The following is a 13499-nucleotide window of genomic DNA, read 5'->3' as shown; positions in this document are numbered from 1 at the left end:
ACAGGAAAGAGGACTGCACCGGACTGCACACACCTGGAGAAAAGAGCAGATCTCACGGAACGGGGTAACATAACAGAGCTGTGGCCCAGCAGGACCCAAGCCCTTCCCCCACCCCAGCTCACTGGCGGGAATAAGAGAAATGGAACAGTGAGGGAGTGGAAGGCTTGGGACTGCTGAATACTTAGCTCCGGAGATCTGCACTGGGAGCACAAACCTACCTTTCATCGTGCTTTCATGATACTCGTGTGATTATGGGGTTGGAAAGCTAATACAGGCAGAATTCCTGGAGAGACTGAGATTCCAGCCACTTGTGGAAAGCAGGGATTCATATCTGGCTGCTCTGGAACAAAAGCTTATACCTGTGTGCTCGGCCCACTTGTTCAGGCAGTGGAGACAGGCATAGCAGTTGGGAAGCAGGAAACAGCTCTTTCCTTCCCTCAGGCACCAGTACCGCTCCCCTGCAACCCCTGACATTGCTTCGGGGTTCAGCAGCTCCAGAGTAGAGCTTCTGGACACTAGAGGGCGCCATATACAAATATGAAACACCAAAGAAACCTGGTCCAGAGTAAAATTATTAATACAACTCCTGAGAAAGATTTAAATGACATGGACCTCGTGACTCTTCCTGAAAGGGAGTTCAAAATGAAAATCATCAACATCCTAATGGAGGTATGGAAAGACATCCAAGAACTCAGGAATGAATTCAGGTCGGAGATCCAATCATTGAAGAGCACGATGGAGGGTATTAAACGCAGGTTGGATACAGTGGAGGAGATGATAAATGAAATAGAAACTAGAGAAGAGGAATACAAAGAGACTGAGGCACAGAGAGAGAAAAGAATTTCTAAGAATGAAAGAATATCGAGAGAACTGTGTGACCAATCCAAGCAGAACAATATTCGCATTATTATAGGGATACCAGAAGAAGAGAGAGAGAAAGGGATGAAAGTGTCTTTGAGGAGGTAGTTGCTGAAAACTTCCCCAATCTGGGGAAGGAGATAGTCTCTCAGGCCATGGAGGTGCACAGATCTCCCAACACAAGGGACCCAAGGAAGACAACACCAAGACATACAATAATAAAATTGGCAAAGATCAAGGATAAGGACAGACTATTAAAACAGCCAGAGAGAGAAATAAGATCACATACAAAGGAAAGCGCATCAGGCTAACATCAGACTTCTCAGCAGAAACCTTACAGGCCAGAAGGGAGTGGTAAGATGTGTTTAATGCAATGAAGCAGAAGGGCCTGGAACCAAGGTTACTTTATCCGGCAAGATTATCATTTAAATTTGGAGGGATTAAACAATTTCCAGGTAAGCAAAAGCTGAGAGAATTTACCTCCCACAAACCATCTCTACAGTCTATTTTGGAGAGACTGCTATAGATGGACGTGTTCCTAAGGTTTAATAGCTGTCACCAGAGGATATAAAACCACAATAAAGAAAGTAGAACAGCTAATTACTAAGCAAATGCAAAATTAAAATAACTATTCCCAAAGTCAATCAAGGGATAGACAAAGAATACAGAATATGATACCTAATATATAAAGAATGGAGGAGGAAAAAAAAAAGAACCTTTAGATTGTGTTTGTAACAGCATATTAAGTAGTTAAGTTAGACTCTTAGATAGTAAGGAAGTTAACCTTTAACCTTTGGTAACCATGAATCTGAAGCCTGCAATGGCAACAAGTACATACCTATCAATAATGACCCTAAATATAAATGGACTGAATGCAGCAATCAAAAGACACAGAGTAATAGATTGGATAAAAAAGCAAGATCCATCTATATGCTTCTTACAAGAGACTCACCTCAAACCCAAAGACATACACAGATTAAAAGTCAAGGGATGGAAAAAGATCTTTCATGCAAACAACAGGGAGAAAAAAGCAGGTGTTGCAGTACTAGTATTAAGTATTAGACAAAATAGACTTCAAAACAAAGAAAGTCACAAGAGATAAAGAAGGACATTACATAATGATAAAGGGCTCAGTCCAGCAAGAGGATCTAACCATTGTAAATATATATGCACCCAATACAGGAGCACCAACATATGTGAAACAAATACTCACAGAATAAAAGGAGGAAATAGAATGCAGTGCATTCATTTTAGGAGAATCCTATACACCACTAACTCCAAACGACAGATCCACTAGACAGAAAATGAGTAAGGACACAGAGGCACTGAACAACACACTAGAACAGACGGACCTAATAGACATCTATAGAACTCTACATCCAAAAGCAACAGGATACACATTCTTCTCAAGGGCAAATGGAACATTCTCCAGAATAGGCCACATAATAGGCCACAAAAAGAGCCTCAGTAAATTCAGAAATACTGAAATTCTACCAACCAACTTCTCAGATCACAAAGGTATAAAACTAGAAATAAATTGTACAAAGAAAGCAAAAAGGCTTACAAACACATGGGGGCTTAACAACATGTTTCTAAATTATCAATGGATCAACGACCAAATTAAAATACAGATCAAGCAATATATGGAAACAAATGACAACCACAACACAAAGCCCCAACTTCTGTGGGATACAGCAAAAGCAGTCTTAAGAGGAAAGTATATAGCAATCCAGGCATATTTAAAGAAGGAGGAACAATCCCAAGTGAATAGTCTAAAGTCACAATTATCAAAATCGGAAAAAGAAGAACAAATGAGGCCTAAAGTCAGCAGAAGGAGGGACATAATAAAGATCAAAGAAGAAATAAATAAAATTGAGAAGAATAAAACAATGGAAAAATATCAATGAAACCAAGAGCTGGTTCTTCGAGAAAATAAACAAAATAGATAAGCCTGTAGCCAGACTTATTAATAGAAAAAGAGAATCAACAGACAACAGAATCAGAAACGAGAAAGGGAAAAATCACAATGGATCCCACAGAAATACAAAAAATTATTAGAGAATACTATGAAAACCTATATGCCAACAAGCTACAAAACCTAGAAGAAATGGACAACTTCTTAGAAAAATACAACCTTCCAAGACTGACCAAGGAGGAAACACAAAATCTAAACTGACCAATTAACCAGCAACGAAATTTAAGGGGTAATAAAAAAACTACCCAAGAACAAAACCCCCAGGCCATATGGATTTACCTCGGAATTTTGTCAGACATACAGAGAAGACATAATACCCATTCTCCTTAAAGTTTTCCAAACAATAGAATAGGAGGGAATACTCCCAAACTCATTCTATGAAGCCAACATCACCCTAATACCAAAACCAGGCAAAGACCCCACCAAAAAAGAAAACTACACACCAATATCCCTGATGAACGTAAATGCAAAAATACTCAACAAAATATTAGTAAACCGATTTCAAAAATTCATGAAGAGTATCATACACCATGACCAAGTGGGATTCATCCCAGGGATGCAAGGATGGTACCACATTAGAAAATCCATCAACATCATCCACCACATAAACAAAAAGGACAGAAACTACATTATCATCTCCATAGATGCTGAAAAAGCATTGAACAAAATTCAACATCCATTCATGATAAAAATTCTCTACAAAATGGGTATAGAGGGCAAGTACCTCAACATAATAAAGGCCCTATATGATAAGCCCACAGCCAATATCATACTAAATAGCGAGAAGCTGAAAGCTTTTCCTTTAAGATCTGGAACAAGACAGGGATACCCACTCTCCGCACTGTTATTCAACATAGTACTGGAGGTCCTAGCCATGGCAATTAGAGAAAACAAAGAAATGCAAAGCATCTAGATTGGTAAAGAGGAAGTCAAACTGTCACTATTTGCAGATGGCATGATATTGTACATAAAAAAACCCTAAAGAATCCACTCGAAAACTACTACAACTAATAGAGGAATTCAGCAAAATTGCAGGATACAAAATTAGTGCACAGAAATCTGTGGCTTTCCTATACAGTAACAATGAACTAATAGAAAAAGAAATCAGGAAAACAATTCCATTCACAGTTGCATCAAAAAAAATAAAATACCTAGGAATAAACCTAACCAAGGAAGTCAAAGACCTATACTCCTAAAACTAAAAGACACTCTGAAGAGAAATGAAAGAGGACACTAACAAATGGAAACTCATCCCATGCTCTTAGCTAGGAAGAATTAATATCGTCAAAATGGCCATCCTGTCCAAAGCAATATACAGATTCGATGCAATCCCTATCAAATTACCAACAGAATTCTTCAATGAACTGGAACAAATAGTTCAAAACTTCACATGGTAACACCAAAGACCCCAAATAGCCAAAGCAATCCTGAGAAGGAAGAATAAAGTTGGGGGGATCTCACCCCCCCACTTCAAGCTCTACTACAAAGCCACAGTAATCAGGACAATTCGGTACTGGCACAAGAACAGAGCCACAGACCAGTGGAACAGAAAAGAGATTCCAGACATTAACCCAAACATATATAGTCAATTAATATATGATAAAGGAGCCATGGACATACAATGGGGAAATGACAGTCTCTTCAACAGAGGGTGCTGGCAAAACTGGACACCTGCATGTAAGGGAATGAAACTGGATCACTGTCTAACCCCATACACAAAAGTAAATTAGAAATGGATCAAAGGCCTGAATGTAAGTCATGAAACCATAAAACTCTTAGAAAAAAACATAGGCAAAAATCTCTTGGACATAAACATGAGCGACTTCTTCATGAACATATCTCCCTGGGCAAGGGAAACAAAGGCAAAAAGGAACAAATGGGACTATATCAAGCTGAAAAGCTTCTGTACAGCAAAGGACACCATCAATAGAACAAAAAGGCACCCTACAGTATGGGAGAATATATTCATAAATGACAGATCCAATAAACGGTTGACATCCAGAATATATAAAGAGCTCATGCACCTCAACAAATAAAAAGCAAGAAATCCAATTAAAAAATGGACAGAGGAGCTGAACAGACAGTTCACCAAAAAAGAAATTCAGATGGCCAACAGACACATGAAAAGATGCTCCACATTGCTTGTCATCAGAGAAATGCAAATTAAAACCACAATGAGATATCACCTCACACCAGTAAGGATTGCCACCATCCAAAAGACAAACAACAACAAATGTAGGTGAGGATGTGGAGAAAGGGGAACCCTCCCACACTGTTGGTGGGAATGTAAATTAGTTCAACCATTGTGGAAAGCAATATGGAGGTTTCTCAAAGAGCTCAAAATAGAAATACCATTTGACCCAGGAATTCCACTTCTAGGAATTTACCCTAAGAATACAGCAGCCCAGTTTGAAAAAGACAGATACACCCCTATGTTTATTGCAGCACTATTTACTATAGCCAAGAAATGGAAGCAACCTAAGTGTCCCATCAGTAGATGAGTGGATAAAAAAGATGTGGTACATATACACAATGGAATATTATTCAGCCATAAGAAGAAAACAGATCCTACCATTTGCAATAACATGGATGGAGCTAGAGGGTATTATGCTCAGTGAAATAAGCCACGTGGAGAAAGTGAAGTACCAAATGATTTCACTCATATGTGGAGTAAAAGAACAAAAAAAAACTGAAGGAACAAAACAGCAGCAGAATCACATAACCCAAGAATGGACTAACAGTTACCAAAGAGAAAGGGACTGGGGAGGATGGGTGGGAAGGGAGGGAGAAGGGAGGGGCCCTTATGATTAGCATGTATAATGTGGGGAGGTCACAGGGAGGTCTGTGCAACACAGAGAAGACAAGTAGTGATTTTACAGCACATTACAATGCTGATGGACAGTGACTGTAATGGGGTTTGTAGGGGGGACTTGGTGAAGGGGAGAGCCTAGTAAACATAATGTTCTTCATGTAATTGTAGATTAATGATACCAATAATAATAATAATAATAATAATAATACAATTAAGAAATAAAAAGGAAAAGAAAAAAATGGGGGAAAAAATAAGGGGGATGCAGGTACAAGGACAGCAAGAGAAGTAGCAATAGCTAATTTTTTTGCATAAAGTGGCACTAGGAAGACTTTATATAGTGGGTGTCTTGAGTTGTACCTTTAGTAAGGTGTCCATGTACAGAGACAATAGAACAGTCCTAGCTGCATGAAATTACAAGGCAATTACAGAGAGTAATTTAGGATGTATATGATTGGGTAGGGAGATGAGTTTGCAAAGGTGCACTAGAGCCAGATAATTAGAAAATTTGATAGTGCTTAAGGAGTATTTTATGTTAATGTCAGTGGGAGTCATGAAATGTTTTTGAGGAGCACACTGGCTTGATCATATTTGTCTTTATAATAAAGATATCTGGCAGAATTGAGAAGGGTGGATTGGATTTGAGAGAAAGTAAAAGACAGGGAAACTAATTGAGAAACCATCCTGATCTAATCGTGTTTCTGTGTGTGTGTGTGTGTGTGTGTGTGTGTGTGTGTGTGTGTGTGTGTTTAGAGGGCCAATGGAACCCAGGCCAATTAAGTCATAATACGTGGGGGTGACATCCAGATATCATCAGTATTTTTTTTACAAGTATCCAGGTTTGGGGCTCAATGACTTAGCCTCTGCTGTTTTTATGAAATAAATACTGTGGGATAGATAATGGCCCCTGCAAAATGTCCATGTCCTAATACCCAGAACCTGCGGAAATAACAAAATAACAAAATAAATAAATGAATGAAATGAAATGAAATGAAGTGAAATGAAGTGAAGTGAAGTGAAATGAAATGAAATATAAAATGAAATATAAAATATAAAATAAAATAAATAAATAAAATAATATAAAATAAAATAACCCTAGAGAAAAAGAAATGTTTTCCAAATTGTCACAAATCTCCAAAAAATTTACATATAAGTGGACCCATGCAGTACAAAATCATGTTGTTCAAGGGTCACCTGTATTTAATATATACCTTTTTAAACTTGCAGGCAGTATGAACATTGTTTTAAATGGCACCAACATGAATTTCAGACTTTTTAGTTTAATAATTTAAGTAATGCTACATGTAGTCATAACCAACAAGAACTCTTTAACATGAATTTTATTTTTCTCCTTCCATAAATAATACAAGTTTATTGTTGAAGTAAAAATCTTCCAAGATTCTGTCATCCTGCTGTAACTCCCACTAACATTTTGAAGACTCCATTTCCATATTTTGCTCCATGTATATTTTCCTCCAGGTATATTTTCTTTTTTTAAAAAAAATTTTTTTATTAAGGTATGATTGATATACACTCTTATGAAGGTTTCACGTGAAAAAACAATGTAGTTACTACAATTTACCCATATTATCAAGTCCCCACCCATACCCCAATGCAGTCACTGTCCATCAGTGCAGCAAGATGCCAGAGATCCACTGTGTGGCTTCTCTGCTACACTGTTCTCCCCGTGATCCCCCACACCATGTGTACTAAACATAATACCCCTCAATCCCCTTCTCCCTCCCTCCTCTCCCACACCCCTCCCCTTTGGTAACCTCTAGTTCATTCTTGGTCCAGGTATATTTTCACTTGTGTTTATAGTATTACATAAATGGTATCTTAATCACTGTTTTTATTGTGGACCAAACTTTACATTTTTGAATGCTAGAGAGAAGAACACATTGCTTCATTGTTTTAAGAAATTCCTGTCTACCAAAACAAGTATCATTAATTTTGTATTTTAATCTTGTCAGGTCAAGGTAGGCAGTGAAGTTGCTACTGGAACAGGACCTAATAAAAAGATAGCCAAAAAAAATGCGGCAGAAGCGATGCTGTTACAACTTGGTTATAAAGCATCCACTGGTCTTCAGGATCAGCTTGACAAGGTGAGAGTTAAGTTTATATGCATGGGTCCTATCCTGTCAGAATATCAAATGATGATCAGATTCTGTTCCAACATTCCTTGCCTCTGAATAATGTTTTAACTGGTGTTAAAGTAGACGTCAAGCTTTAATTTCTCTAAGTCAGTACTTTATATCTTTAAAGATAGATTCTCAAGGTATAAAATAACATCTGTTTATGGGATCAAGATGAAATATTAATTATAGTCATAAATCAGCAAATACTAAAATTTTATTGTACGGTTGTAATATTTTATAAAATATCAATTTAATAATTTTAAGCATTTTAACTGGTGATTTTTTCCATGTAGACAGTTTTAATTTGTGCTTAAGAACAGAAGTTGTTTGCTTTTATTTCGGTAATACAGCTGAAAACACTGGAAATAAGATCCTGAATTAGCCCTTTTGGGCAAGAACTATATTGGACAGACACTCCATAAACTAATTTTTCTGTTTACTTTATATTTAAAGGTAAACTCAGAGGGTGTTTATTTTCTGCCAAGGTTTATGTTCATGGTCCCCTATTTCTTCTGCAGCAGTTAATGACATCATTAACACCTACCTCTGTTGTAAGAGAAGCAGAGAACCCTGAATTCAGGACTTGGCAGATAATTTGGTAGGAACTGGCTTGATTTCATTTTGTATTAAATGATCATTTTATCTATGCATACAGAAACTTTTTATTAAACAATTTGTTTGTATGAAAATTCACAAAACAGACTTAATAATTATATCTGTCAAGAGCAGAATGCTTTTTTCCATGCCATTTTCTCATATAAGATTTTGTTTCAGAAATATGTTGTTTCTACAGGAGCACAATTCTGAAGAAAATCATCTATTAAATAACATTTAGATATAATTAAGGAAACTGAATAACTAGGCAGTTATTTTGAGTGATTAAAAAGTTATTTGTCTGTGTGGTATTGCTAAAGATTTCAATTCTGTTTTTATAACCTGGCTAGTCAATGCTTTTTCTTCTTTTAGAAGTGTTTGTAACATGAAACCTCACATGTGTTCAAGTTTTGGTAGTTCCTACATTATGATATGTTGTTTTAACACGTTTATACTGACTTAAAACTGGTGAGTGATGTATAAAAATAAGTCAGAATAAATCTCCTCATAGACATTTATTTGTATGTTAAGTGAAAACAAAACAGAATAAAAAACCAGTATTAATTTCATTAATTCAAAAAACATTTTTTGCATACCCACTATTATTAGTCAAGGTTCACCAGCGAAACAAGAGCCCAACAGGATACGTGTGTGTGTGTGTGTGTGTGTGTGTGTACATATACATACATACCCACATCATACACAGAGACTTATTTTAAGGAATTGCCCCCATGTAGTTGTGGTGGGCTTGGGTAGTTCAAAGTATGATGAGAAAACCAGCAGGCTAGTGACTGGGAAAGAGTTGGAATTTGAGGCCATATGTAGTCTGCTGGGTAGTTCCCTGTTGCTTCAGGGGAGGTGAGCTTTTTCTTCTAGTCTGGGTATCAGCTAGGCTTACCCACATTATGGAGAGCAGTCTGCTGTACTCAAAGTTCAATGATTTAAATATAAATCTCTTCCAAAACACTCTCACTGAAAAACCCAGAATGTTTGAGCAAATGTGTGGGCATGGTAGCACAGACAAGTTGACACATAAAATTAACCATCACAGCCAGTGTACGCCGAACACTATCACTGAAGATAAATATGTAACTGAAACTTGGTTCTTGCACTCAAGGAACTGACCAGTAAGTGTTAGAGTTAAGGAGCTTTAATCGTATAACAACAGTTACAGTATCCTGGCACCTAGAGAACATGAGGGTGAATCTGGAAGGTCAGGAATAGCTGAGACTCTTGTTTTTATGTGATATAAAGAGCTTGAGGAATTATTAATCTAAGATTTGAACGTCAAAGTGACTTGATCTGGTTAACATTGTTCAAAAGACAATCCTGTAAATAATGTAGTGAATGGCTTTGAGTGGATGGGACTGAAGGCAGGGAGGCCAGTTAGGCTAGTGAAATTGTTCAAGTAAAAGATACTGAAGTTTTAAACTAAGGAGGAGGTAGTAGAGAGGAAAGAGGAAAAATACCAGGGATATTTCTGAAATGTAAGTGATGAGATTTCAGTAGCAGATAATATGCATGGTGGGGGGTAGGGGGGCAGGAGGGAGGAGGAGGAAAGAATATCTGCAAAGTGGAGGAGGGAGTGACTTTATGAAATAAGTGGCAGTCATGCCACTAAGAGGTCATGGAGGAGGAGGACTGAACACACTGATTTCTCAACAAGATCTTTGGTGTGTTAAAAGCAATTTTAAAGACCTGCAAAAGCAGTTTTTAAAAAGGTTTAAAGAAAGAAAACAAGATATGTATATGCTTAAGAGAATTCAGATAGCACAAGAGAGTAAATGAAAAAATGTTAGTCTCACTTCACTGAGGCCCTCTGTCTCTTCCTAAGGCATATCAGCTCCTACAATGGATGAATATTTGCCAGCATGTAGATTAGTGCTTGAAATACAGTGAATATTATATAAGGACTTCAGAAGTAAAAATAAAATAAATATCCTTACAGAGATAGTCTATGTATGTATACTAATATACTCCCTTTTTAAAAATTTAGATTTATTGAGATGCAGTTTAGTGATTTTTGACAAATGTGTGTGTGTGTGCACTCATTAACTACCACAGTTTAGATTTTTAACATTTCTGTTACCCCAAAAAGTTCCTTTGTGCCATTTGTAGTTTTTTATTTCGGTTTTCAGTTTGAGCCTATTATAAAGCAGTTATAAACACTCATATATGTCTTTATATGTACATATCCCTCTAGTGTATGTGTATATACATATTTGTTTAATAAGTACATGTATGAGTTTATACAAAACTGTAAAAATATTTTCCAGAGAGGTTGCTCCTTGCTGCATTCCCACCAGCAATGTTTGAGAGTTCCAATTATTCCACATCTTTTCCAGCTCTTGATATTGTCAGATTTGATAGCTTTGATTATACTTGTAGGTGTATAATGTTATCCCATTGGATTTAAATTTTTATTTCCCTAGTTACTAGTAATGTTCAGTATTTTATCGTATTTTCCACTCATATCTCTTCCTTTAAGTGTCTGTTAAAAAATTCTGTTTTTAAAAATTGGATGCTTTTCTTTCTTATTATTGAGTTGTGAGAGTTCATTGTATGTTTTGTATCAAGCTCTTTATCAGATAAAGGGTTCGCTTCCTCCTCCTGCCTTTCCCTCCCCTTCCTTCTGGTCCTCTCCTCTCCTCCTTTTCCACATAGGTTATCCAATTGTTCTAGTACCATTTGTTTAAAAGATTAATACTTTGCTCCATTGAATTCTCTTAATAACATTGTTGAAAATTATTGACCACATATGTGTAGGTCTGTTTCTAAATACTCTGTTCTGTTCCATTAATCTATATGTCTATCCTTAAGCTGTTACAACTGTTTAGAGAATGTAGCTTTTTTAGTAATGTTGGGATAAGATAAAGAAAACTCCATCTTTGTTTTTCTTTTTAAAAATTGTTTTGGTGAGCCTAGAACCTTTGCATTTTCAAATAAATTTAGAATCAATTTCTACACACACACAAAAAGCCCAGTTGGGACTTTTCTTTGAGATTATGTAAAATATATAGATCAATTTCACATAAATTGATATTTTAAGAATATTTAATCTTCTGAGTCACGAACAAGGTCTAGCTTTCCATTTAGTCAGTTAGAAATCTGTCCGAATAATGTTGAATGGAAGTGGTTGCTTGCTCTCAGATATCCTTACGTTTTTCCCTATCTTATGGAAACGATTTTTTTCACCATTGTATACCATGATGATTTTTTTAATAGATGCTCTATATGAGTATAATATTTCCCTTTATTCCTGCTTTGTTGAGAGGGATTTTTTCCCTTTATTATCAATGAATGCTTTTTCTGTATCTATTGAGATTCTCATATGATTTTTGTTTAGTTTGCTAACATGGTGACTTTCTTTGATGGATTTTTAAAATTTACATAATATATACATGACAGAAAATACCATTTTAACCATTTTTAGGTGTACATTTCAGTGGCATAGGCACATTCACAGTGTTGTATATCCATTACTGCTGTCCATTTCCGGAATGTTTTCATCATCCTAGATGATGTACCTACCAACACTAACTTCTCATTTTCCCTCTCCCCAGCCCCTGGTAACCTGTTTTACTTTCTGTCTTCATGAATTTGCCTGTTGTAGAAACCACATAAAAATAGAATCGTTCAAGTATTTGTCTTTTTTTGTTTGGCTTCTTTTACTTAGCATAATGTTTTCAAGGTTCATCCATATTGTAGCACGTATTAGAATTTCATTCTGTTTAAAGGCTGAATAATATTCCATTGATGGATTTATCACATTTTGTTTATCCATTCGTCTCTTGATGGACATTTGGGTTATTTTCAATTTTTCGCTATTTTGAATAATGCATCTATGAACATTGGTGTAGAAGTATCTGTTTTAGGTCCCTGCTTTCAGTTCTTTACAGTATATACCTAGACATGGAATTGCTGGATAGTATGGTAATTCTGTGTTTAATATTTTGAGCATTTGCCATATTCTTTTCCATAGTGGTTGTACCATTTTATATTCCCACCAGCAGTGTGCAAGGGTACCAACTTTTTTACATCCTTGCCAACACTTGGGGTGTGCATGCGTGTGTGTGTGTGTGTGTGTGTGTATGTTTTGTTTTATTTTTAAAATAATAACCATTCTAATGGATGTCAAGTGGCATTGATTGATTTTTGAATGTTGAACTAGCTTGCATGACTGGCATAAACCCCATTTGGTTGTGGTGTGTTACCTGTATTTTAATATATATATGGAATATACTCGATAATATTTTTAAAAGATTTTTATGGCTATGTGTATGAGAGATGCTGATATATTTTTTGTTGTTGTTGTAATATCTGTGTCTGGTTTTAGTATCAGTATCAAGGTAATGCCGGGGGTTCATATAGTAAGTTTGCAAATATCCCTTCCTTTTCCATAATCTGGGTCTAATTTACCTAGTTGGGTAACTCACATTATGTTGGGTCTACTTATATATGTTGGGTATAATTTACCAGTGAAGCCATCTGGGCTTAGAATTTTCTCTGTGGAAAGATTTTAACTACAAATTGGTTTTAAAATAATAGATACAGGGCTATTCAGGTTATCTTTTTCTACTTGAGTAAGCTTTATCAGTTTGAATCTTTTAAATAATTTTATCTGAGCTATTAAATTTATTGGTATAAAAAAACATTCCCCTTTCCTAATATAAGAATTTAATGCTTTATGTTTCTCTTTAAGCAGCAATTTAGTTCTGTCCCACAAATTTTGACAAGTTGAGTTTATTTTCATTCAATTCAGAATATTCTAATTTCCCTTTGAATTTCTTCTTTTAAGTACTATAAACTTTCTGATTTTTACTTTTATTATAAAGTGTTAATGTCTCCAATAATAAATTTGGATTTGTCGACTTAGAGTTTTATCAACTTCATTTTATGTACTTTGACGCTCTTTTGTTACATGCATACATATTTAGGTTTTTTTTTGTATTTGACTGCTTATTATGTGACTTTTTTCTCTCTATCCCTGGCAGTATTTCTCATTCTGAAATTTTGCTTTGTTTGATATTAGTATCACCACTCCAGTTCTGTTTTGGTTAGTGTTTGCATGAAGTATTTTACTTATTGCTTACTTTTAGCCTATCTGTGTCTTTTTATTTAAGTT

The 13499-nt window shown here is 35.8% G+C and overlaps 1 protein-coding gene across 19 annotated transcripts in view; it reads left to right on the top strand.

The window, feature by feature from the left end:
- STAU2 (staufen double-stranded RNA binding protein 2) overlaps nucleotides 1–13499 on the top strand; it is a 369184-nt gene that overhangs the window by 183493 nt on the left and 172192 nt on the right. For all 19 annotated transcript variants that reach the window (XM_073229713.1, XM_073229703.1, XM_073229712.1 and 16 more), the window contains one exon: nucleotides 7616–7747. In XM_073229713.1, the coding sequence (XP_073085814.1) occupies nucleotides 7616–7747 (132 nt within the window). The remainder of the gene's footprint in view (nucleotides 1–7615; nucleotides 7748–13499) is intronic.

The sequence above is a fragment of the Manis javanica genome, chromosome 2 (assembly GCF_040802235.1).
Source record: "Manis javanica isolate MJ-LG chromosome 2, MJ_LKY, whole genome shotgun sequence".
Taxonomy (NCBI): Eukaryota; Metazoa; Chordata; class Mammalia; order Pholidota; family Manidae; genus Manis; species Manis javanica.
This window is presented reverse-complemented; position numbering and strand designations above follow the sequence as displayed.